The following is a 22,973-nucleotide window of genomic DNA, read 5'->3' on the forward strand; positions in this document are numbered from 1 at the left end:
TGCAAAATTCTCGTCTGATATCAGCCTTGAGCCAATATCAGACAAGAACCATTTCACACGTGTACCTAGCCTAAGGATTACCTCTTTTGTTGTTGTTTAAAAGTCTCAGTTTTATTTTAGGTTAAAAGACCATTATATTGAAAAAAAATGCCTTCACATTATACTGTTTTAGTCTTTGTGATGTATTTTTTTTAAATTTCCATTGACATTTTAAAATTTTTTATATTTGCTGTTAAAAAGAGAGGACTTGGTGGTGGAGTTGATATTTCAGAGACCCACACTGTACCCAAACTGACACGTTGCTACAAGAGTTCAAATTATCTGTGTAACATGTGCCGATCACCAATGGTTTCAATAAGTATTTCTGGTTTTATTGTAAATGGTAACATACCAAGCAGATGTCCTCATTGCTTACATCAAAGTCAAAATAATGTAAAACAGTGCTCACTATCTGTTACAGTTTAGGTGCCTCGTGTGTAACTTTTGTCAGTGGTGGAATCTGTTCTTACTAATTCTTTTATTCAGGTAAATATGAACTATTCACACAGACTAAATAAAAAACAAGGAACCCTGGCTCAACCTACATCAGAAGCCAGCACATCAGAATACAGAAAGTGTTAGTTCTACTTCAATATAGGGAAAGATCCAGAGCCAACATCAAGGTTAATTTCATTCTGGGTCCCTGCTCAGTAAGTAATGTATTTCCAGTGTATAATAAATGCATCCTAAGCAAACGATAAATACACCCACAAAAGGGTTTATTGGAAGTGTTATGTTTATCCTCTGACTTCATTTAAATTGTATTGAAGTTCTTCTGGTGTGTATAATTATTTGCCCCTCCATGCAAGATCCTTACATGCAAATAATTGGCTTGATTGGTTTGAACCACTTTTCTCAAGCATGAAATATTGCATAAAATATACTGTGAAGTCTCTTGCCCACCAGAAAATGGAACTCTTGTTTGATGTTCTCCTATTCAGCTTTTTCAGCTATGCTGAAAGTATTCCACGATTTTTGAAAAGAGTACAAATTAAATGAAAAGATAACCTAAAGACATGTTTTGTTTTTTTCTTGGTGGAGATATACATGATAATTCTTGTGGACCACCATGCAGAAACTGTGGCATCAGGAATACCAGCAATGATGGCAAGTTATACAGTCCAATACAGCACTGAAGGCCTAATATCTATTGTGTAGATAAAGATATTAGGGTGATGATGATGGAATATAAGAAACAAGCAAGAAAGGAGAAGGCATATTAATGATACAAACAATACCAAAAATTCCGGAATCTTAAGAAATTCCAGCTGTATCTGAAAGTACATACATTTGACAACTATGTGCCTGATTTAATAAAGCTCTCTAAGGCTGGAGAGGATACAATTTTATCACTAATCCTGGGTGATCCGGCAAACCTGGAATGGATTGCGTCAAAGTCTTTTGCTATTTGCTAGCAAATGATTTGACCTGGACCAGATACTTTCCAGGTTTATTGGACCACCCAGCTTCACTGATGAAAGTGTATTCTCTCCAGCTTTGGAGAGCTTTATAAATCAGGCCCATGTAACAGTTTTCTGAATGTTGGAAAGGTTATTTTATCTTGCCTATGACACCTCTACAAAAGGCATTGACTCTCACCTGTTGTATTACAGATAAGATATCAACAGGAAATCTCAAGAAAGCGGAACACCTATGAGTGACTAAAATTTTATCTGCCTGGCAACTATGATTTGTTATGTCTAACTGCAAAATATCCTTTTTGCTCTGTAATAAAATATAATGTGCTACTTTATTTAGTATTGCGCTGTTCAATACTTCATAGTAAACACAATACATGACAGTCACCATCTTTCACGCTTGTTTTTTGTTCAAAAATTGATCTTCCGTCTTTGCCTTTTACTCACCTTTACCTCCATTGAGCCCTCGACCCCTGGGAAGGTTTCCTGGATTCGGCCCACGCGCCGTACAGTTATCCGTCTTTATCCCGGTGCGGAGGAAGCACTTGGCGCCACCATTTTCTTTTCTCCTCTTCTTGCTTCGGCCTATGTCACCAGATCTCACACTGTGCAGGCGTGATATTGGGTGACATAGCCTGCGGCAAATGGGGAAAAAGAGAGTGCTGCGTGACATTTTTTTTGCACATCATGTTAGGAAAAAAGGCAATACCCAGGGCCTTCCCTATCATTTTATAAACCTCTATGTTGTAAAGTTACTGAGGAAAAATGGTATTTGGTTTCTTCTGACGGGACACATTCCAATTTTAACTAGCTGTTTATCCAAAGAACAGTGCTTCCAGTTCCCCCCCATACAGTGTTCCATGGAAGGTAAACCAGGTAACATTGCTAAACATTAAAGAGGATTAAACATATGCCCTCCCTGAACACAATGCCTGCAAGACAATCCCACAAGGTCAGAGACCTGACAAAGACATAAAAAAGGACCCTCCTCCCAAAGATTTTTCTTTGAAGGGACCTAATATACTCTCTGGGATTTGCCAAGGTCGAAGTGTTTTCAGACACTGGGCAACATAAACTGGGAAATTGTCATGTTAAACCCTCAGATTATTCTTGCTGTGCAAAAAAAGAACTGAACCAGGAATAGAAAATACCTTCCCACCCACTATCTGCCTACATATGAGCCTTTTTTAAGTTAAAAATAAATCAAACCAAGCTTTTGCTTGTGTATGAAATTTCATTTTTAGCTATTCTCGATTTACTGGTTCTACAGATTGCAGACATAAATTATATTTTTGGTTTAAAAGTTCCTCTTTAAGTAATTTTCCAACTTTTATCAATTCTTTGTAAGAATGGGGGGATTCTTACCATAATAGCTATTTTTATTTGTAGAATGAGTAGAAAATACAATAATTCTGGAAAACAATATTGCTAAAAAATAGTATTGTTTGGTGTGTGGCCCGTTTATAGGTAGGGTCCATGCCCCCAAGATGTAAATCTGACGCTGTTTACCAGCTATTAAGCTTCTTTATGGGCTCCACCAAATCCTTCACTATTTGGCCTGTTTAATGTCACATAATAAAATCTGCTTTTGCATCAGCCAACAACAAACCTGAGATGCAGAACAGAGCTCTAGGCAATCTATAGACTTTACTCCATCCCAGCCCACACAATTTTGATTGACATTGATGCACAGAAAGTCAATCTCATTTACTTTGTTCCCATCATACATCATATGCCTACCTGTGACATATTTGATTACTCTATCCTTGTGAAAGATCTGCCTCTGCTGCAATCATCATTCATTTATTAAAAAGTTGCCATACAAGCAGAGATCACTTGGCGTATAAATAAACAGGCATAAAATGTTACCCGGGGTACCCATGGTTATTGCTGTGTCATTCGCGTAATGTTTCTGGAACACAGGGCTTTCTATAAAGATAAAATGGAGCGTAGACAAAACCATGGATTAATCTTTGACTTGCCATTATGAGTAATACAATTGATGGTGTGTGTATAATGGCTAATCATTTTACAGCTGGTATTGCACAAGTCATCTGACAATATGAAATACACCTGATAGGGGGAAGCATAGTGACTGTCATTGCTATTTCATGAGCTAATTGCCTGGTTCGGTTTGCCCTCAGCATGTCTGTGTCTAAGAAGAGATATTCTGCAAATGAATGTCAGGCATCCTGCCTCTTAGATTGTAAGTTCCTTTGCACATCTTCTCCTCCTGTGTCATTGTTTGTACTTCTTCTGTATGCAGGTTTGTTATCTGCAGCACATGTTTATTGTATAGTGCCATGTAATTCGTTGCCACTTTTTAAATAAATGGTAAAAAGCACTTCAAACTTCATAGTTGGATTTAAGAACAAATTTGTAAGCCGGCTGCTTCATATTGCAGAAGAGACAAACGTACCTGCCTGATTGTGATCTTTTTTTAAATGCACACTGAGCTGCACATGCACGACTCTATGGACAATGGGCCTGATTTATTAAAGCTCTCTAAGGCTGGATACACACATGCAATAATTGTCGTTGGATAGGATCGAGAAAGATCTTTTCCTACGACAATTATTGCACGTGTGTATCCAGCCTTAGAGAGCAAAAAGGCTGCACTATACATGAACGATCGCCAATGCCTGTACATACAGCGCCGTTCTGCTCTATAGAGATTAGTGCTCTCTCCCCTTTACTTTCATTATGATCGCTTTTCGGTCGTCCTCTGTGGATCCGCCAGGGCAGTTGTCCAGACAAATGACACACGCTGGATTCTCGTCCGATATCAGCTCTAAAGCGAATCATCTGATGTGTGTACATGGCTGGAAAAGATAAACTTTCATCAGTGAACCTGGGTGATCCAGCAAACCTGAAATCGATTCCTAAAAGTAAATGTTTTCAATCCTGGACTTGATCCATTCCTGGTTTCCTGCTGAAATTGTATCCTCTCCAGCCTTAGAGAGCTTTAATAAATCAGTGCTGGGGTTACCTCCTTCCAGCCTGGCCAATGAAGATGCCCGAGCACCTGAACAGAAGATCAGGTGAGGATGGTGGCACAGGTGATACAGCAAATAAGGAGGAGAGTGTAGTTCCACTTTAAAACACAGTGACACAAAAGCATTTGCATGGCAGTCATACAGCTGCTCTTGTTTGAGGAATGTTACCATTTACCTAAAGGTATCTGTCCTGACAAGTCTCCTCCATTGCAGTACTGGCAGACTCTCTGCACTTTGTATATACAGACCAGAGCCTGTTAATAAAGAGATGCACAGGGTGCTCACCAAAAACATTCCATTACTTTTACACAAATGCCATATTTCCATTATGGAAGTGCAGAAAGCCATTGGCCATATTGGGGAACACAACCTGTTGGGACTTTTAGGGCCCATTCACCCCTGTCCATTGCTCTGTGTGGGGATAACAATGTATGTATTGAATGTTAATGGATTTCCAACGCATGAATGCACCTTAGCCTAATGCAGGTATGTTGGAGCGCTTGGTAACATACCTGTGCATTATGGTGTGCTTCATTATAAAACTCTGTGCCATCTTTTAATCTCTGGTGCATTGGCAGCCCTTGCAATGATTGGGGGATGGGACACTCACATATTAGGCCAGGTTCATGTCTCCTCATGATTTGGTACGATTCCCCACCGATGGCACCTTGTCAGCCATTTGACCACTAGCATGGCAGCGCAGGTTAAAGAAAAAGAACCAGCGCCTGCACATGTCCAGCTGATGGCAGTGAGCGGTACCAGTACCAGCCCCTATTTATTCCCCATCCCCCTATGTGTGCTGTACCCGTTGCCCCCAATCTACCACATCACAGTGTACAGGGGACAGCAGACAATACAATACACATCAGAAAGGTTTCTAAAACGGAGAGCATTTGTCTGGGAGGACAATGCAGCATGGAGAGCGCCTTGTTTACATCACACACAGGCGGATAGGGAGCGGAAACATTGCTGCTTTTATCGTACCTTATCGCCCTGGTTACAATACCAGAACCCGGTATTACCTGTCACACCTGTGCTGGACACGCCCCGATACCCCGCCCACCTCTGGCACATAACGCCCTGCATATAGCATGGGGGCGGGGCTTGTTGTGTGAGTATAGCTCGGGGAAGAGAGGCAGCCGCAGCACCATGTGACTTCTCCAGACTGCTCGGTGCAGGTAAGTGACAGCGGGGGGTGGGCTGCGAGCTGCGAGCTGCGAGCTGCGCTAACCGGGCGCTAATACCGGGCGAACTCCGGAACGGTGACCGTACAACTCACCGGGCTGTGTATGTACATATGTATTATACATGAACCTATATTCCCCCCCTGCTATACTGCCTGCTATGGGTGAATATTACTGATGAATAATTCTGCTGCTGGGGCCACACCACCATATCGTGTACTTGGCTGATGTCTGTGGTCACTTCTGTTTAGATTTACTGATACTGATAACTTCACACATTTCCTGTCTGTACATGAGCAGACATTGTAGTGAATGGATACACAATTTATGGTGTGAATATTCTCCACTCCTTCAGTGGACTTATTGCACATTGATAAGATGGGGAGATCCTGGGAAGTAATGAATATTTGGGTTTTTCTCCCATAGGTAACCCTGGATTGATGTTTTCCTGGCACAAGTGTTCTGTCATTTGCAGCCACATTACACTGTACAGGTGACTTTCCTGTGATTTAATGATGCTGATTGCAGAGTATTCTCTAGAGAAGTATTTCTTCACTATTTTGGGGAACCTAAAATAACTTTCAGGTCTTGAGGGAACCCCTGCTATGATAACTATACCCACAGCTCACAGTACACTAGTGTTATGGTCAGTAGGAAGAATGCCACTTACATTGCTGGTCAGTGGGAAGAATGTCACCCCTACACATTAACAAAAAGATCATAAACTGACATCACATAAACAGAGGCTCAAACTGCTGATTGCACCCCTGGAGACACATGGTGGGAGGGGGTGCAGTGTGTGCACAGGTACAGGAGACTGAAGTACATTCTACATTCATTCAATTCAGTTTTGCATTCCCTGTACAAAGTGTAATTTTAACCAGCTATATGTGTTTTTTAGAGCTAATTTGAGTAAGGAAAAGTTAGGATGCCTTCCTGTTCCTCGGATCTTCATCTATTGTTATGTCCCCAATACAAACATGGACGGCAGTGTCTTCAGATCTGTGTAAAATTATTACTGAGGGGTGGCAGTAAAAATAAATGGTAGCAGTGTATTATTCATATCCCAGGGTCACTTTACTGGGATGATCTAGTTCAGGGGTGTCAAACTCTGGCCCTGGGGCCAAATCTGGCCCCCAAAGGAATCCTAATCTGTAGTACCAGTGCTACTACAATTCCCGTCATCACTCGCGTCTATAGACCATGGGGCTCTCTGCCTATGTGTGGCCCCCCATTGGACTGTTTTATAGACGCAAGTAATGCAGGGAATTTTAGTAGCGGCACTTTTTCAATGAAGGAGTTTCAGAGGCGGGTCACTCATAAGATTTAGCCCCGCATTGGCCGCGTCTGGCATTTTTAGCACTCCCCCTAAGATGTACTTTTCCTTGCTACTCCAAGGCATGGACTTGAATGGTTGTATTTTCATAGAAGAATACTGGTATTATTATTGTTAGTCTGTGCAAAAAGGTTACCAATGAAATTTAACTCAGAAGGCTACAAATAGAGAAAGGCATAAGATTTTTTTCCTAAATAAAATTAAAAACATTTTTATGCTTCTTCCTCTATAATAAGCTTGTTCCAGAATAAATGTGAAGCACATCCTCTTTGTTTCCATATGAAAAGGGTTTATATCTAATGAGACGGAAAAACTTCCTCATGGTTGGCCCGCGACTTTGTCAAAGTTTTTACTTTGGCCCGCTGTGTATTTGACTGTAACACCCCTGATCTAGGTGATGGAAACATATTAGCAATAGATGAATTATTGAGAAGCTCAGCAGTAAGCCACTATCACTCACAGTTGTGGGTGGGGAATTGTCCCCGGAGACCGATCTTTCTTGTTTCATGGGCCTGAGGCTGGGAACAAATAGGAAGAGGTCTCCCATACAGTATAGTATTGGCCTAGTGTGCTACTTATAACTATCCTGGGGGATAATATTGGCTGATTTGCACCACAGAAACACTTTTCATTACCTATCTGCTATGCAATTTGCTTTTTTTTGTCTCTTCCCACCAAGAAATGTGAAGGAAGCTGCAACCTGGCTATCTGTACCTATGTTCATGGACATTACTGACTTTTTAAACCCCAGTATGAGCTAATGATGGGTAATGATTTAGAACTTGGTCTTCTTTTGTTTACCATTGGAATTTTTAAAAGGAACAAAAGAGGTAAAGCTGCCTATGGGAAGTCAGAAATATGGAAATGACCTGCTCTTTGTATTGTAAAATGGACAGGTGGGAGGGTGTGTTTAGCAAAATATTCTGATAAAACCTGAAGATTATATCTGCAGGGAAAAACACAAAGCATTTCCTTCTTTATTGACATTGCATGCATCTATTTTTACAATTCTACAGGACAATGTGGCTATGGCTGATTTATTGTTCTAATCCTGTATTCATCTTGTATTGCTATAATCTGGGTTTTACAGAATACAAACCACTCTGGGGTTAACATTGTGCGGTGGTAGTTATCTCTAATGTAATTAAACATGAGTAAACGCCATACAGATCAGCTCCCTGGTACCATTTGTTCCCACTATCTCTGCTGCATCTACTTATCACTGCGCTTGGCCTTCTGGTAAGATTCCCAGTCTTCCATGTTTGTGGTTGTAGGTCAACACAGTGGAGAGGCAGTAGGGTAGTATGGAACTTATCAGAGAGATGGATTTATTTATGGCATGGTCAGTGCTACTATTTCATATTATCTCTATCCAGCCTTCAAATACTCCAATTTATGTCAATCCTAATGTGGAGATCAGAAAAGTAAAATGACTCTGTCTTTGGAGAAGTACGTCAGCTGTTGTTGCTGGGCTCTTTTGAAAATGCTACTTGCCTGGCTTTAGGTATTTTGGGTTGACACAAGCATAGCGTAAATTATTACATCCAGGGAGCTAGATTTCACAAAAAGAGTCCAGAATTTGCAGCCTTTCATCTCCACTCATGACAGTCTATTTAAAGGACTGCAATGTCCATGCCACCAAATGTGCATGATATCTAATGGCTGCATCTGTAATAGAAAGCATTTTTGCGATTAAGCCCAAGTGAGCACTGTTTTAGACTCTCTACCCAACTGAATAGGAGTGGTTGGGAACTATTTTGTGCACACAACTTCAGTGCAGTTCTTGGAAGCAACAAGTTGCTACTGTCAGCACAGTTGATTTTCCTCCTGTGGGGGAAGAACCGCACTGTCAGCACCACACCTAACCTCACTCACCTGCACCACAAAGCAAACTTTGCCGTTGACCCTAAAAAAAAAAAACACATCATAGTTGAATAGGAATGCCTAGGAGCAGCTAACTATTCAGGTTTTTCACAAGTCTAAAAAGGCCCTAAGGGAGCTCTGTGTGGGAAAGTTTGCATATTGGTTACCTTTTGTTCACTCAGCATCATAGTTACATTGTCAGGTTGAAAAAAGACAGAAGTCCATCAGGTTCAACCACTAGTGAAATAAACATTTCTCAAACAAAACCCTAGAGACATTTGATCCAGAGGAAGACAAAAAAAAACAACTGGTTCAATTTGCTCCAACAGGGAAAAAAAATCCTTCCTGATTTCACGAGGCAATCGGATGAAATGAATGGATGAAAACGTTGGATTTTCTGCAGGGTGAGCTGTGTGTGTTAGCAGGGTGTGTTTATATTTTATTTATAAAGAACAAATGTATGTGCACCCTGTGTACTGAGAGAATAGATCATGAAGGGGAGATGAGTGAGTACTGGGCCTATCTGTTCTTGTGCATCTATAGCCCTGCTCCAAGATGAAGTGCTGTACTTATTTCAGCATGTAGTTTTCATGTATATTACAGTCCGTTAAGAAAACAATCTTTATATGCATGAATGTAAACTTTTTTCAAGCCTGACAAGTTATTATCGCAGGGTCACTCTTCTCACTGGGGAGATTTTCCTTCTCTTTTTATCCTAATGACCATTGTCACCAGGACAAAGTGATTGGAAAGTTGTCACAATAATAGTGAGGTATTACAATTGGGACCCATGTTCGATGACTGAGGGATTTGTTCTCCATTCCTATTATGTTTCCAGGACAGGAGGTAAGGAGGGGGGGCAAAACACCCCTATTCACTTATATTTAGAAATTGACTTCTCACATGGAGCTCTTAAAATATTTGCAGGTTTTGCCTTAAATAAGTGATAGCACAAGCCTCTTGCAATTCAGTTCAAGAGGTTCCTTGTTTATTGAAATGCAAAGCTTGTGCTTCAGCAGGCAGAGTTATGTGCAGTGACAATCACTTGTGTACAGGTTGAATTGAAGGATTTCCCGTTCCACACCGTTCCACACCTGCAGACTCTGGTATTAAAAAAATACACCCCAAGTTACTGATTTTTAGAAGGGCATGTTTCACAGAGGGAGGGGCGATGAGTCTTGGGTGCAGGTCTATACAAGTGACCTAGTTATCATGGCGTGACACTACATAAAAGAGATCTATCTAGAAAAGCAGTGGGGGGATTCTTTATGACCACACTGTCACATACAGCACCAGCTTGTCCTATTGTCTTGCTGTCTGTGTTCTCATGCATGTTTGGTAGAACAATATACATACAGTGCTACACAGGTCAAAGATGTAAACGGTCATGTAATATAAAACATTAAATTATTTTATTCTATGATTTCTAGAAGACAATACTGTAAAAGAACATTATATGCCTTGTATGTTTTGGTGAAATGAATGTGTAAATGTGTGTATGAAAGAGTTACTGAAAACATTCAAAACTATGCAAATCATCCTACACCTGTGCAGAAAGCGCCATGTACATTTCCATAAGTAAAATTTGCACACATTACAGTACACCTAGTGTCGCTAGGCTGCTCGGTACTGGTGGTTGATCGCACATCTGTAAACATGTTGCAGGAAGAACATCTATAATGGTAGACCTAAGTTTATGTAAGAGTAGCTGTTCTCATGCACAGTCCCTTTTCTCAGAAAGCATACTTAACATGAATATCATGGCTTCCTGTACATACCATTCCATTGACATACATTCAAATTTTGTCACTGGAAATGATCATTCTTGTTTGTTTCCAGTGACAAGTACGACAGATGAACAAACGATTGCTGCACACACAGCAAGAGGGGAGAACGAGAGAGCAGCACCCCACTGTGCTCTTCTCCATTGACTTTATTGTAGTAACCCATGGCTCTGTCAGTACTGATGCATGGACATCATTGGGTGACCACTGTACACGTGCCAGATTCTCATCTGATACAAGCCCAAACATTCATATCTGGCGAGAATCATTTGACGTGTATACTTACTTACTGTGTTTGTAATCAAAAGATTGCAGGGGAACATGTCAAAATTACCAAGTATGTATTCAACACCTTAAAGTTTTGCACCTCTTCTATTATTGAACTATTTAAAACTCTATACAGCTGATAATGAAACTTAGTATGGCCGCCCTCACCTCTGTACAGCTTGCTTATTTAGCATGGACTCCTGGGGGAGCTGCAGAATTTTTCCTGTTTATCATTATATTGTGGCATAAATATTCGCAGAGGCTCACACTATAATGTGGCATACAACAAAATAGTAAAAACCCCCATAGGAAAGATTGCCTTCAAAATAGGCTATTGCCCAGGTTGCCAAGCCAATTATGACAGGTACATAATTTAATATGTAAAGGAAAGAGAGGCCTTTTAAGGCAACACTATATAAGAAACATTATATGTAGGTAAGTATAGCGACAATACAACAAAAAAGCCAAGCAGGTATAATTTTTTCAAAATTAAATTCATGTATTTGAGGATAGACAATTTTTTACATATACAGTAGACTCTCGACTATCCTGCTCGTGACTATCCACCCTCCGTACTATCCAAAAAAAAAAATTCTTTATAATAAAATGCTTGGGCATTGCGGGCAGGCGTCTGCTGCGGTCCTCCTGCAAGTTAAGGCGTGCCGGGCGCAGATTTCGCCCTGCTGCCTGCTCTTCACTTCTCCAGTTGTGTGTTGGATGTCGGGGGGTACTGCGTGCTGTGTATTGTGGAAGTGAGTACTGCATTAATAGAACCCCAGCCTATATGGCTTTTTTTGTTATCCGTCCTGCCCTTACGCCACATTAGGCCAGATAGTCCAGAGTCTACTGTAGTTTGACAGAGGTTGACTGATCTAGGCAAAACCTCTACAGAATAAAAGATACAGATGGATTTCCTAGCATGTTAAATTGGTATTCCACAATGAGTAAGTCAGTTTGTCTCTGGTCCTGACGCAATTTGCCATGCGGCTTTGACAGGGGACTGGATAGTGACTTTGGCTAGGTTTGTGGCTAAAAATATAAGATACATAAGTCACACAATGTCTTAATAATATTCTTCCAAAGTAAATACAGTAGTATAATATACATTGTACAAAGGGTTCAAAGTTAGCGTAATCTCATGTAATTACAAAAATAGATTGTGATTAATGATCAAGTACATAGAACATACTGTAGGAAATGTAGTTACTGAAAATGATTGTCTAATAGTTCCTGAAAGTGACAAAAATATCTAATATACTAAGTAGTGTAGTGATATAGCATAGTTGTATGAACAAAATTCTGATTTGAATAGTATAAGAATGTGATGAATAATAAATACTGAATAAAACGCATCAATGATAAGTAATTAGATTGAACTTACTTTTACTTTATTGACATACTGGTGTAAAAGAGAGGTTGGAGTGGTTGACAAATGACTTGAAGGCATGGGTAGGTATTTAACTAGAGTCTGTAGAGAAAGTTTAGATGTCGGGGATGGGTAAATAATCTCATTAGAAGGACACGTTCTACTTGTAACGGTAAATAAAAACTGACCGTGTCAGCCAAATACCTGATGATGAAGATGCTAATGGTATTTTTTAGTGGTCTTTATGTATTGGATATATAAAGGAATGAGTTGATACTAATAAGGTGACACCGTATTCAGTGAGATACTGGATCATAGATGGAAATTCCACTTATAGCCCAAGATACAAGATAAAAGGCTTTGTCAGAATATTCTTAAATCAAAAAATGCATGATTGGTATAGATCATAAGGGGAAAAGTTGTTAGAACCAAAAACAGGTTTACTTGCATGTTCATGGTAAGTAGGAACCACAAGTTGAGTAAATTAGAGTCTACTAGTAGAAGAGAAACATGCTGAGAGCAAAATAATCAGCAAAGTGAATTGGCAAAAGAGACCTAAAATGAGTAATGAAGGGAAAGTGGAACTTACTAGATTGTCAGACTTATGCTTGATGTGCAAAATCGCAGGATGCTTCCTGTCCTGACTATTCTAGTCCCCTGATGAAGCCGCATGGCGGAACACTAACTATCCCCCTTTGACAATGTATAACATACTACTGTATTTACTTTTAGCCACAAACCTAGCCAAAGTCACTATACAGACCCCTGATAAAGCCGCATGACAAAATGCGTCAGGGCCAGAGACAAACTGACTTACTCATTCAGGAATACCAATTTAACATGCTAGGAAATCCATATGTATCTATTACTCTGTAGAGGTTTTGCCTAAATCAGTTAATTTCTGTCTAGAACTATATGTATATTATTGTCTATTCTCAAATACATGAATTTAATTTTGAAAAAATTATACCTTCTTGGCTTTTTTGTTGTATTGTCGCTATACTTGCCTTCATATAATGTTTCTTATATAGTGTTGCCTTAAAAAGCCTCTCTTTCCTTTACAAATTTATAATGTGGCATAAAAAGATCAGAGGCTCACACATCTTTTAACTCGGGTAATTTATTGTAACTTAACAAGTACGAAAGAGAGTTAGGCAGCTTGAGTCCAATAGCAATAAATCAATCAGCACTGATGGCTAACCTCCATTACCCTCCCTGAACTCGTCCATGGGTCATGAGAGAAGCATCTCCCCAAAAGTGGGTCCCCTCATTGATGTCTGTACCAAAGTTTAGCACAAATAGGCTCCTGTCCTGAAGTACCTTTACTTTTGGCTTCTCCTTATGAAGCCTATAGCTACGTACACACGTCAGATTTTTATCGCCCGATCATCGGCCAATTATCGGGCGAAAATCTGCCGTGTGTACAGTCGGTGTCGTCCATCGTCCGGACGACCGACCTGCCGGATCCACGGACGATGGACGACAGCCGATCCTAATGAAAGGGAAGGGGAGAGCGCGCAGCAGGGTGCCGCTCCGTCGCTCTCCCCCTCCCCTCACCATAGAGCATGAACGGTGCTGTATGTACAGCACCGTTCATGCATCGTGCACTCCCTTGTCGTTGGAAAGGATCGTGAAAGATCCTTTCCAACGACATAAATTGGAAGTGTGTACGCAGCTTAAGGCTCACTGAGGGCCAGACTTATCCTCCCAGTGATCAATTGTCCAGGCCTTGGTGCCTCAGGGCCAACCTGCCCTGTCCCCCTTAGTTTGTAGACGTCAATGTTGAGGGCCCTCCTTCTAGTTTATGTTCTATGCAAACTTTCTGTTTGAAGTGCTTGCCTAAAAAGGTTCCCAGGTGTCACCATAAGTCAAACTATAAACATTCCAGGATAGTGAATGGTTCCTACCTGGCTAGAGCTGGGTTCCTCTCCTGCAACAAATACAAGCCTACTATCACTACCCAGAGAAAGTCACATACTCAGATAAATCTAGCACATTCTAAAGTTAACCCCTTATACCTTTAAAGGTAGTTCTACAAGAAGGTGCTACACCTAGTTTTCCCCAACATACTATAGAGCTGCCATCTAACGACTTAAATACCTGCTTGGCTTGCAATTTACCCAGTGCACCAGGCTAAGTCTTCATACAATGCTTATATCATCCATTTCTGCCCATCTGGCATTTCTCAGAATGTGGCAATAAGCTGAGGGCAAGTGAGTAGGTTCTTCTTTCAGCTGACCATCCTTTTAAACTCTCCTTTATATATAGAAAAATCGAATTTTTGTACTAGCTATAAAATCCCCTTTTCTTGTCCATTTAGGGGCACAGAGTGCTTAAAAAGTCTAAAAGTTGAAGATGAAGTACGCCATCAAATCCACCAAGAAATGCCTCAAAAAGAAGAAACGGAGTATAATGGACTGATTTTAGTTAAAAGTTCTTATTTGAATCCCAATAAAATGTTGTAGAGGATTTTACAACCAAAACAAAATATCGGTAGGAAGCCCACAAACATATTATAAATGAAGAAATATTCAGTGTGTGGGGAATTTTATCTAAAATGCCTATGAAAGTTATTTTTGTGAAACGGGGACAATACCAGCCATATAGGGGTCTACTTATAAAGGGGTACTTGCTATAAAGGGTATACTCACTCTTCCCCCACATCTATTAATGTTTTTGCTGCATTAAGGATGTAACAGTCAAACTTCCTTGTGTTTTAATCATAGTATATCTCTTTAATGTTTTGGGGTAAAGGTGAGTTTCAATAGGCTTTCACATAACTGTATATGTTTATTATATAAAAGTATTTTTTTCTCCATGAACCTTATTGTAACATTGTATTTTTTTTCAGATAGAAGAAACTTGTGAAGCAGATTGCACATCCTTCTGTCCCATCATGCCCAATAACATAATTTTCGCCAGTATATCGGCTGCAGCCAACACATCAGATCTAGATGTAATGAATGGGCATGAAGTGCTTCTGAAAGAACCACAATGGATGGAGCCCAGCTGTCTACTCATCCTTATTATAGCAGGAAAAGTAATCATGAACATCTTCATTTTTGGGGCAAGACACCAGAATGTGACCTCCAGTTTCTTGGGCTATTGCTGTGTCTCGCTTGCTGCTGTGGACTTTGCACTTTTATTTGCCATTGCTCTTATCCACTACTTCCAGGACTTCTCCGTTTTAGGAGTTCGATTCACAGTTTACCATATTTGTCTGTTTACACAGATTATATCTCGCACATATGGCATATTGCACTTCCCGATTTTCTTGGCCTCTGGTCTGGATTACTACTTTACTATTGTCAAGTCTATAAAAATCTCATGGATTTACACCGGACTACTATATACATTTTATGTGCTGCTATTATGGATTATAGCCTTTGTTTATGTTCTTCGCTCCCCTATTGACTCTCCAGCAGTGGAAGGTTATGAGTCAAAATACCTGTGCATATTCTATGTCAGTAAGCAAAGTTTCTACTTATCTGCAGCCCTGGTTTTTACAGTTTTCCTGACGCTAGCCGTGTGCTGCTGTGAAATTGTGTCCTTTGTAAAATCACACAAGGTTATTTCTTTTGCTAATAACACTGTAATATTGATCTCGTTCCCTTCTGAAGAGCAGTGGCCCATTCAAGGACAAAAACGTTTCTTGGCTTGTCTCTTGTTCTCCTTCTTGGGCACATGGGGTCCCTATGTTATTCTCCAAATTATCATATTTGCATTGTGTGCTCACATCCCAGCATACATGGACATGAATGTTCCTTGGCTATATTTTATGAACAGTTTCCTAATAGCGGTGTCTTTAGCACTAAAGTATCCTGATTTATCAGTGACTGAGAAGACTTTTTCTGCAGACCCATTTATTGGCTGGAAATATTGTGCCCTGCCTTTCATGAATGCTGACAAAGGAGTTCCTTTACTAAACAAGCTGCCATCTGCAGTTAGGATTGTTTGACATTTTGTATTATATGATGATTGTATTTCCTCCTTTCTTTTTATTTTTATATGAATGTGAACTGCTCAGGTGGTGTAGAATAAAGAACCTTGAAGTAAAAGTTCCTTTTGCTAATGGTTTGCACAGGAGTGACTGAAAAAAATGACAAAATTGCCCCATAAAAAAGTAATTTTGCCAAAAGTATCCCAATCCTAGAAACAGAAGAGTTTGTGAGTTTGACTAGCTTCTCTAAGGTTTAAAATATCTAATACTGTTGTGCCTTGTTTGTGAATTACACAGTATTGAATCTGAATGCATTCATCCTTATCAACAATTCCTATCCCCCCCAGACTTTTATATTTCCTATATTTATAAAGTGCCAGTTCATAGTCATGCCACTAATTATACTACAGAGGAGCTCAAAATCTAATGTCCCTACTGCAGTAATATCTTGTTAATACAGTCTAAAACTACTTTTGAGGGGAGTGTTTATGGGATGTGAGGGGAAACTAGAGTGCGTGGAGAATACCCATACAAACATGGGAAGAACATACAAACTCATATGCACATCCTGGTCAAGAATAAAACCTGGGATCCTTGGGCTACAGAGAGTGCTAACCGCTTTGCCACCATGTTGCCGGTTATGCAGTGTATTCTGGGAATTTCACGATGGGACCTCAAATGAGATGTTGGTAAAGACAAATGAATAGAAATGCTAAAATCTTGCTATCTGTAAAAGTTCTCATCTATCTTGAGTTAGGGTGTAACACAGTGGTTGATCTAGTTCAACTTGTTTAATAATGTTACACTTCTTATCATAGAAGAAAATACTTTTGTACATTACCTAAAGCTTGGGTATTTACTGAAATAATGTAGGTTTAAGGAAAGATCAGCTAATCTGAACTATGATCTTTCCCATCTGATTACTTGTTCAGATCTACTCTTAGGCCTCTGACCACATACAGAAGGTCCACAAAGTACTCAATGTGAGGTTGGGGTCATCTTTCCCCAAACACCTAATAAATGTCTATAGCTACTGCAATGGTATTAGGAATCACTTTAAACCTCCCAGCAGAAAAAAAGGAGGGGCCGGAATCGCGAACTAAACTGGACGCGGTATGACCGTTTAACCTTTTAATAAATATGGCATCCTTTCCCCATGAACCTTGTTTATTAATAGGTTAAAATTATATGCTCATTGACTGATAAGGGTGCAAAACCAAGAAGTGTATGTAATGTTGCATTAAGAAATTGTTTAGCACACTGGAAAATATATAAAAATGTATAAACTCCAATATTAGATCTGTGTATATTTTTGTAAACCATGTGATAAAAATCGATTTGTCATTATGTTGCAAAGTGACTTCTTTAGATACTAGTCTAAAGTTGCAGTGTACTATCTTCAAAGTTTGTTTGTGTGTATGTATATATATATATATGTGTGTGTGTGTGTGTGTGTGTGTGTGTGTGTATATATGTATGTGTATGTATATATATATATATATATATCTTCAATATGTTTATGGCACACTTTTCTACTTATTAGATTTTTTATTGTTTGGTAGAAATAAATATTGCAAATGGATAGCTTCTCCCTACCACACATATTGGATATTAAAAACCATGCTGTAAGGATGAGCAGCTCTAATGCTTCATATTGGTAGGATCCTTATAATTCAATAAATCTTATAAAACTTGAAGCCAAAATAGGCCTCACTGTGCATTCCTCAGAGTCCAAACATAGCTAATGTAACACAATAAAAGAAAAAAATAAAGGTTGACACCTAAGTCTTGATGGTTCCAATCCCCCATATCCTTAATCTTCTGCAAAATGAACATACAATGCATATGGAGGTTGTGTTGCTGCAGATGCCTCTGCATCTAATGCAGCAAATCCTTGGCTTTACAATCCCCCATTCTAAGCATTTTTAAAGGGAGCTGTGTCTAGTCTGTGTACAATAAAACTATAAACATTTTCTACACTAGCAGCTAAAAACAAGACCTCATTGACCTCTAACTGTGGCAGAGGAATTCCCTTTTTTTTTTTTTTTTTTATAGAGAGCACAGTCATGGCAACTTGCCAGAGTTATAATATAAAAACAGCAGCTTCTTAAAGTTGTCACAAACTTGACTGAAGACTGAATTTACAGTGAATGTTGCTAGAGGTCAGAAAGGACATGTTTAATACTCTTCTACATGGGAGTACAGCTGGGTACTTTACATAATCTTGAACAAGGTAATGTACCCAGTTGGGAAACATTCAAACTACTAATGAGATTTACCAGAAAAAAATGCACAACATCACAACACTATAAACAGCTAGGGAATAAATTTGTTGGTTCCCCCTTTTAAGAAAAGTAAAATCCATAACGAGTTTAATCAGTGGCACCTATCCTTGGATTTTTTCCAAAATTTACCAAATAATTGGCATGGCCAATAAATATTGGGACCCATAACCTAATATTTTGCTGCATAACCTTTAAATCCACACATTCTTGGGAATTTCATAAACTAAATTATAAAATATTTTTATCCAAAAATGTGTGGTACATCTCATGTAAATTTTTTTAATCCTTAAATAAATTGTTTTTAATAGATAATTAGTGTTGAAAGTAAAATGATTGCATGGTGCTTTAAAAGTCCAAACAAGTTTATTGAACAAATGTATATAATTAGGTGTTGAACCCAGATTTTTTTTTTTTTTTAAGCTGGGTGGGATGAAATTGTAGCATATTATGGATGTGGTACCCTAATTTATTTTCAACTTAATAACTATTGGTATCTTTAAAATTGACTGCAAATGTGTTTAAGCTCTTGAACATCTACACCTGTTGACAGGTAGTTTGGCCTGTTCTGTCTGAGTAAACTGCTCTGGCAGGATGCCTTGTCCAGACTGCTTGTTATTTCTGTAGACCTTCCACAGGATTCAATTTGGGTATAATTCAAATCAGTCCAATGTTTTGATCTTGGATGCTTTACCTATGTGTTATCCTGGACCTGTGACTGAGACGCACCTTCCTGACACCTGGCAGTACGTTGCTCCAGAATGTCTTGATATGTTTGAGATTTCATTGTTTACTGCACAAACGCAAAGTGCAGCAAATCGGCCCTAGAAAAAAAATCATCAAAAACATGCTAGGCCATTATTTTCCTTCTCATCTACTCAGACAACTCTCACCTTTGCTTTTCTTTGGTCCGTGTTCGGTGTGGGATAAATTATAAAAACAAACTCTTTTTTTCTCTATTTCAATAGATTGGTGATGTGTGATATTAATAAAGCAGACTGTCAGTTTGAAAATACCGGGACATTTTAAAATGTCATTGTAGCTTGTGCAATATTTGATCACTTTGATCGTACCTTTGCTTTTTTTGATAACCTATCCAAGGCATGCAGTTATTCATGAAACAAAGGCTTTTCATTGAATCACTTTTCAGAAGGCATAACATACTTAAATGAGTTGTAAGAGTACCAACAAATGTGTTCATAGTATATAGAAAAAATTTAGCTGCCTAGCCAGCAGACTGTTTATCATTATTGCAGACTGCACTACTATGAATAGATCCACGGTCCCCTTACTGCTTCCTTCCTCTAGGTGTTTGACATTTGTACTATGTTATGTACATAAAGATATTTCTGCTGATTTTCATTTTTTTTAATATCTACCTGGAATTCAGCAATAATGTCCAATAAAGAGTCCTGCTCTAAAATGACTAAATACTATTGTACATTCACTTATGTGTAGTGTTTACAATATAATTTCCCTTTATACGCAGATTTTCATTCACAGATACTTTACTTTTGGACAAGTAGCGTTATTTATGAATAAACAATACATTAGGTCCTGGCTGACAACATGTTTTATTGACCTGAATAGATAAAATGTAATATGCATCTACCACAAAAAGGTTTCAGAACTTTTAAATCAAGATTATGTGGCTTATAGAAAATCCTGCCATACTATACAAACACATTAGCATTCCTAAGTACCGGTAACTATTTTCTTCATGCTTCACCCCTTATAATTGGCCATAAGTGAGTCACCACTGTCACACCTAAATAATACATCTGGTATCATGGTGCCTATCAGTACTTGCAGCAAGAAACACTAGAATAGAAATGTTCTATTGGTGCTGCTGCTGTATGATGCCATTGGAATAGTATCTTGTATGTGTTTTGTTTGAGACGAATTCCCTTCCTGTTGTGTTTCCCTGCCTCTTAAGCTTTTCTGGGCAGGGTCCTCTCCTCCTCCTGTGTCACTGTAGCTGTCTGTCATTTGCTACCACTATTTAATGTACAGCGCTGTGTTATATGTTGGAGCTATAAAAATCCTGTTTACTAATATTATTATAATAATAATAAAAGAATATAGTGGCATTCTTGGGTCAGTGCCTCAGAACATCCTGAGTAAATGTCAGACAGAGAACTACCATTTAGCAAAGGCATGAGTAATGGCAAGCAAACCTATTTTGCTCAGCAGAGATTCTTTATCAGTGTGACATTGGTATGAATGCTCTGTTTTTAAAGTGTCCCAGAGTTATTGGTTTCAATCTGTTTTTATTGCAATTTGGCGCAATATTTGTCAACAATATAACTACAGACAACCAAAAGCCCCAATATATAACTATATCAAATGGACACATTGGAATGAAGGTAAACAAGACATTGGAACAGAATGTGAACCACCGGATAAATCCTAGTCAGGAATTCCCTGGAATGGGTTCTCTGAAAAATACCAGTGGAATGGCTTACGTAACTTACTGCACAGAGGGGCAAAAAATTAAAATTAACTTGCAAAATGAGTACAAAGAATATAGGACCACTGGTATTTGGGATTCAGAGGCCTAGAGGGTATAATAAGACTAACGAACAACTAAAGAAAAGAAACAGATGAGGGAAACAGATAAATAGGTGGGAAACACAACAGATGGAGACAGCATATAGGGTAGAGTAAGGAAAAAAAGTTTTTTTAAAAGAAAGGAAAGGAATGAAAAAGAGAGTGGTGTGTGTAGGAGGTTGGAGGGGTAACATCCGCCATGCCCAGAATCCTGAATGCTTTTTATCGTTTGGTGTACAATTGCATTTCATAAATGAAACGCTACACATTATTGCTCATCTATATATATATGTTAAAGGTCAAAAACACATTCTAATACAGTGGTCCCCACAATGTTTTAGAACACTATATTTACCGGCTCCGGATCACGCATGTGCATGACACTTCCCCCATAGTGATGTCATGATGCCAAAACCCGCCCACACTCCCATCGCAGGTCTGAGCCAACAATGACATTGAAAGTTGAAGAGTTGAACAATGACATTAAAGTTGCAAAGCTTACTTAAAAAACCACCAGGGAATGCCTCTAAAATAAAGCATTGAGGGTTATGGTCTGGCCTAGTGAAAGCTCTGAAATGCATTCCATTAAAATTCTGTGCAAGGAACACACATTTTGCAACTGGGACTTTTGCATAAGTAGTGTTGCTGATCAGTTATGTAAAACTTGCTTATTTGCCACAAAATGCCATTGCCTATTGATACTTTTGTTAAATAAATGATCAAAAAGGTTAATTCTTTTGGTGAATAATTCATGTATGTAAACTGTAGGCACCTTTTTAATGAAGATATATTTTTTACCTTTTCATATATCACCCATGGGGGTGTACTCAATTTTAATTTTAAACACAACTGCAAGTATAGCAGCGTTACACTGTAAAATGGTCATTCATTTCTATAGAAAGACCATCAATCTTTAGTCCCTTTACATAAAAATATCGTCTGTGAACAGCTCAGATTATTGAAGATTCTACAATATACACCTCTACATTTCTATGACAATCTAGGACAGCAAATCACATAATGATCAGTTTCTGCAGTCCTGGTCACCAATTAGGGCTGAAGCATTGAACATTTTAATACACTCCTGGGAAAGCCATTTAACAAAAGAAGCTGTAAATCCCTAAACAGCCTTTCAGTGAATAAAGCAGGCTGCAAAAAAAGAAACAAAAGATGTTAACAGTACACAATCAACCTTTACATGAATTAAAAATGTAAGTGTCTTATTATGCCATTTCCATAGTTATAAAGAGTAAATTATATAAACATAGAATAGCACAGTAACGTAAATTGAAGTGCTGGGTTCAAAACTCTCCATCATATAAATTATGTGTTTGAATTGGTTTTCTCTGGTCACAAAACACAAGAACATACCATAAGTTAAAGTGGCCCATTATTAAGGAAATAAAGACTCATTCTTGCTGGATTCCTTAACAAATGCTTAGCTAACATGATGATATTTTAAACTTTCTGGGTGGAGGCCCATATACAAGTATGTAGATACTATTTCTGACTTAAATGATCACATACACTTCATGGTCAGTCACCAATACTGAAGCAAGGTGATACCCAGAATAGCCAGGTAACTAGCCTTTGTAACATTTTGTAAATTGCCGAATACTAGATTTTGTTAAAACAGTTGAAGGTTCTTTACTGAGCCAAAAAATCTACCCATGGTTATAAAATATATAGAGGAATGTCACAAAAATGGCTTTACCCAGGAGACCATTTACTTTTCTGAGAGTTACTTGCATATAATACTGCTTCACACTCTTCATTGCATTAAATGTTTTGAATAACAGGTTGTACCAATTTTATGACAAAGTATTGCTGTTTTATTCAGAATTTTACTTGTATGTGCGGGCATTTATATTAGTAGCAAAAGATTTAAAAAAAAATTTAAAAAATGAATTAATGAACAATTACAACAAATATAACACTTTACAAAATC

The 22,973-nt window shown here is 38.6% G+C and overlaps 1 protein-coding gene across 4 annotated transcripts; it reads left to right on the forward strand.

Annotated features, from left to right (window-relative positions):
- The first annotated feature begins 5,578 nt into the window (after window positions 1–5,578).
- GPR160 (G protein-coupled receptor 160) lies at window positions 5,579–16,311 on the forward strand. Of its 4 annotated transcripts, none has more exons than XM_072408080.1 (2): window positions 5,579–5,631; window positions 15,105–16,311. In XM_072408080.1, exon 2 carries the CDS (start codon window positions 15,150–15,152, stop codon window positions 16,209–16,211), a length of 1,062 nt encoding a protein of 353 aa, XP_072264181.1. In that variant the 5' UTR covers window positions 5,579–5,631; window positions 15,105–15,149; the 3' UTR covers window positions 16,212–16,311. The 4 variants fall into 4 exon arrangements, with proteins under 4 accessions (XP_072264181.1, XP_072264184.1, XP_072264183.1 ...); XM_072408083.1 differs by lacking the exon at window positions 5,579–5,631 and adding an exon at window positions 6,067–6,130; XM_072408082.1 differs by lacking the exon at window positions 5,579–5,631 and adding an exon at window positions 6,140–9,262.
- The last annotated feature ends 6,662 nt before the right edge of the window (window positions 16,312–22,973 follow it).

This window comes from Pyxicephalus adspersus, chromosome 4, assembly GCF_032062135.1.
Source record: "Pyxicephalus adspersus chromosome 4, UCB_Pads_2.0, whole genome shotgun sequence".
In the NCBI taxonomy this organism is placed as follows: domain Eukaryota; kingdom Metazoa; phylum Chordata; class Amphibia; order Anura; family Pyxicephalidae; genus Pyxicephalus; species Pyxicephalus adspersus.

Excerpts from the sequence above, each read along its gene's own strand:
- GPR160 (XM_072408080.1), top strand. The coding sequence starts at position 15,150 with ATGCCCAATAACATAATTTTCGCCAGTATATCGGCTGCAGCCAACACA.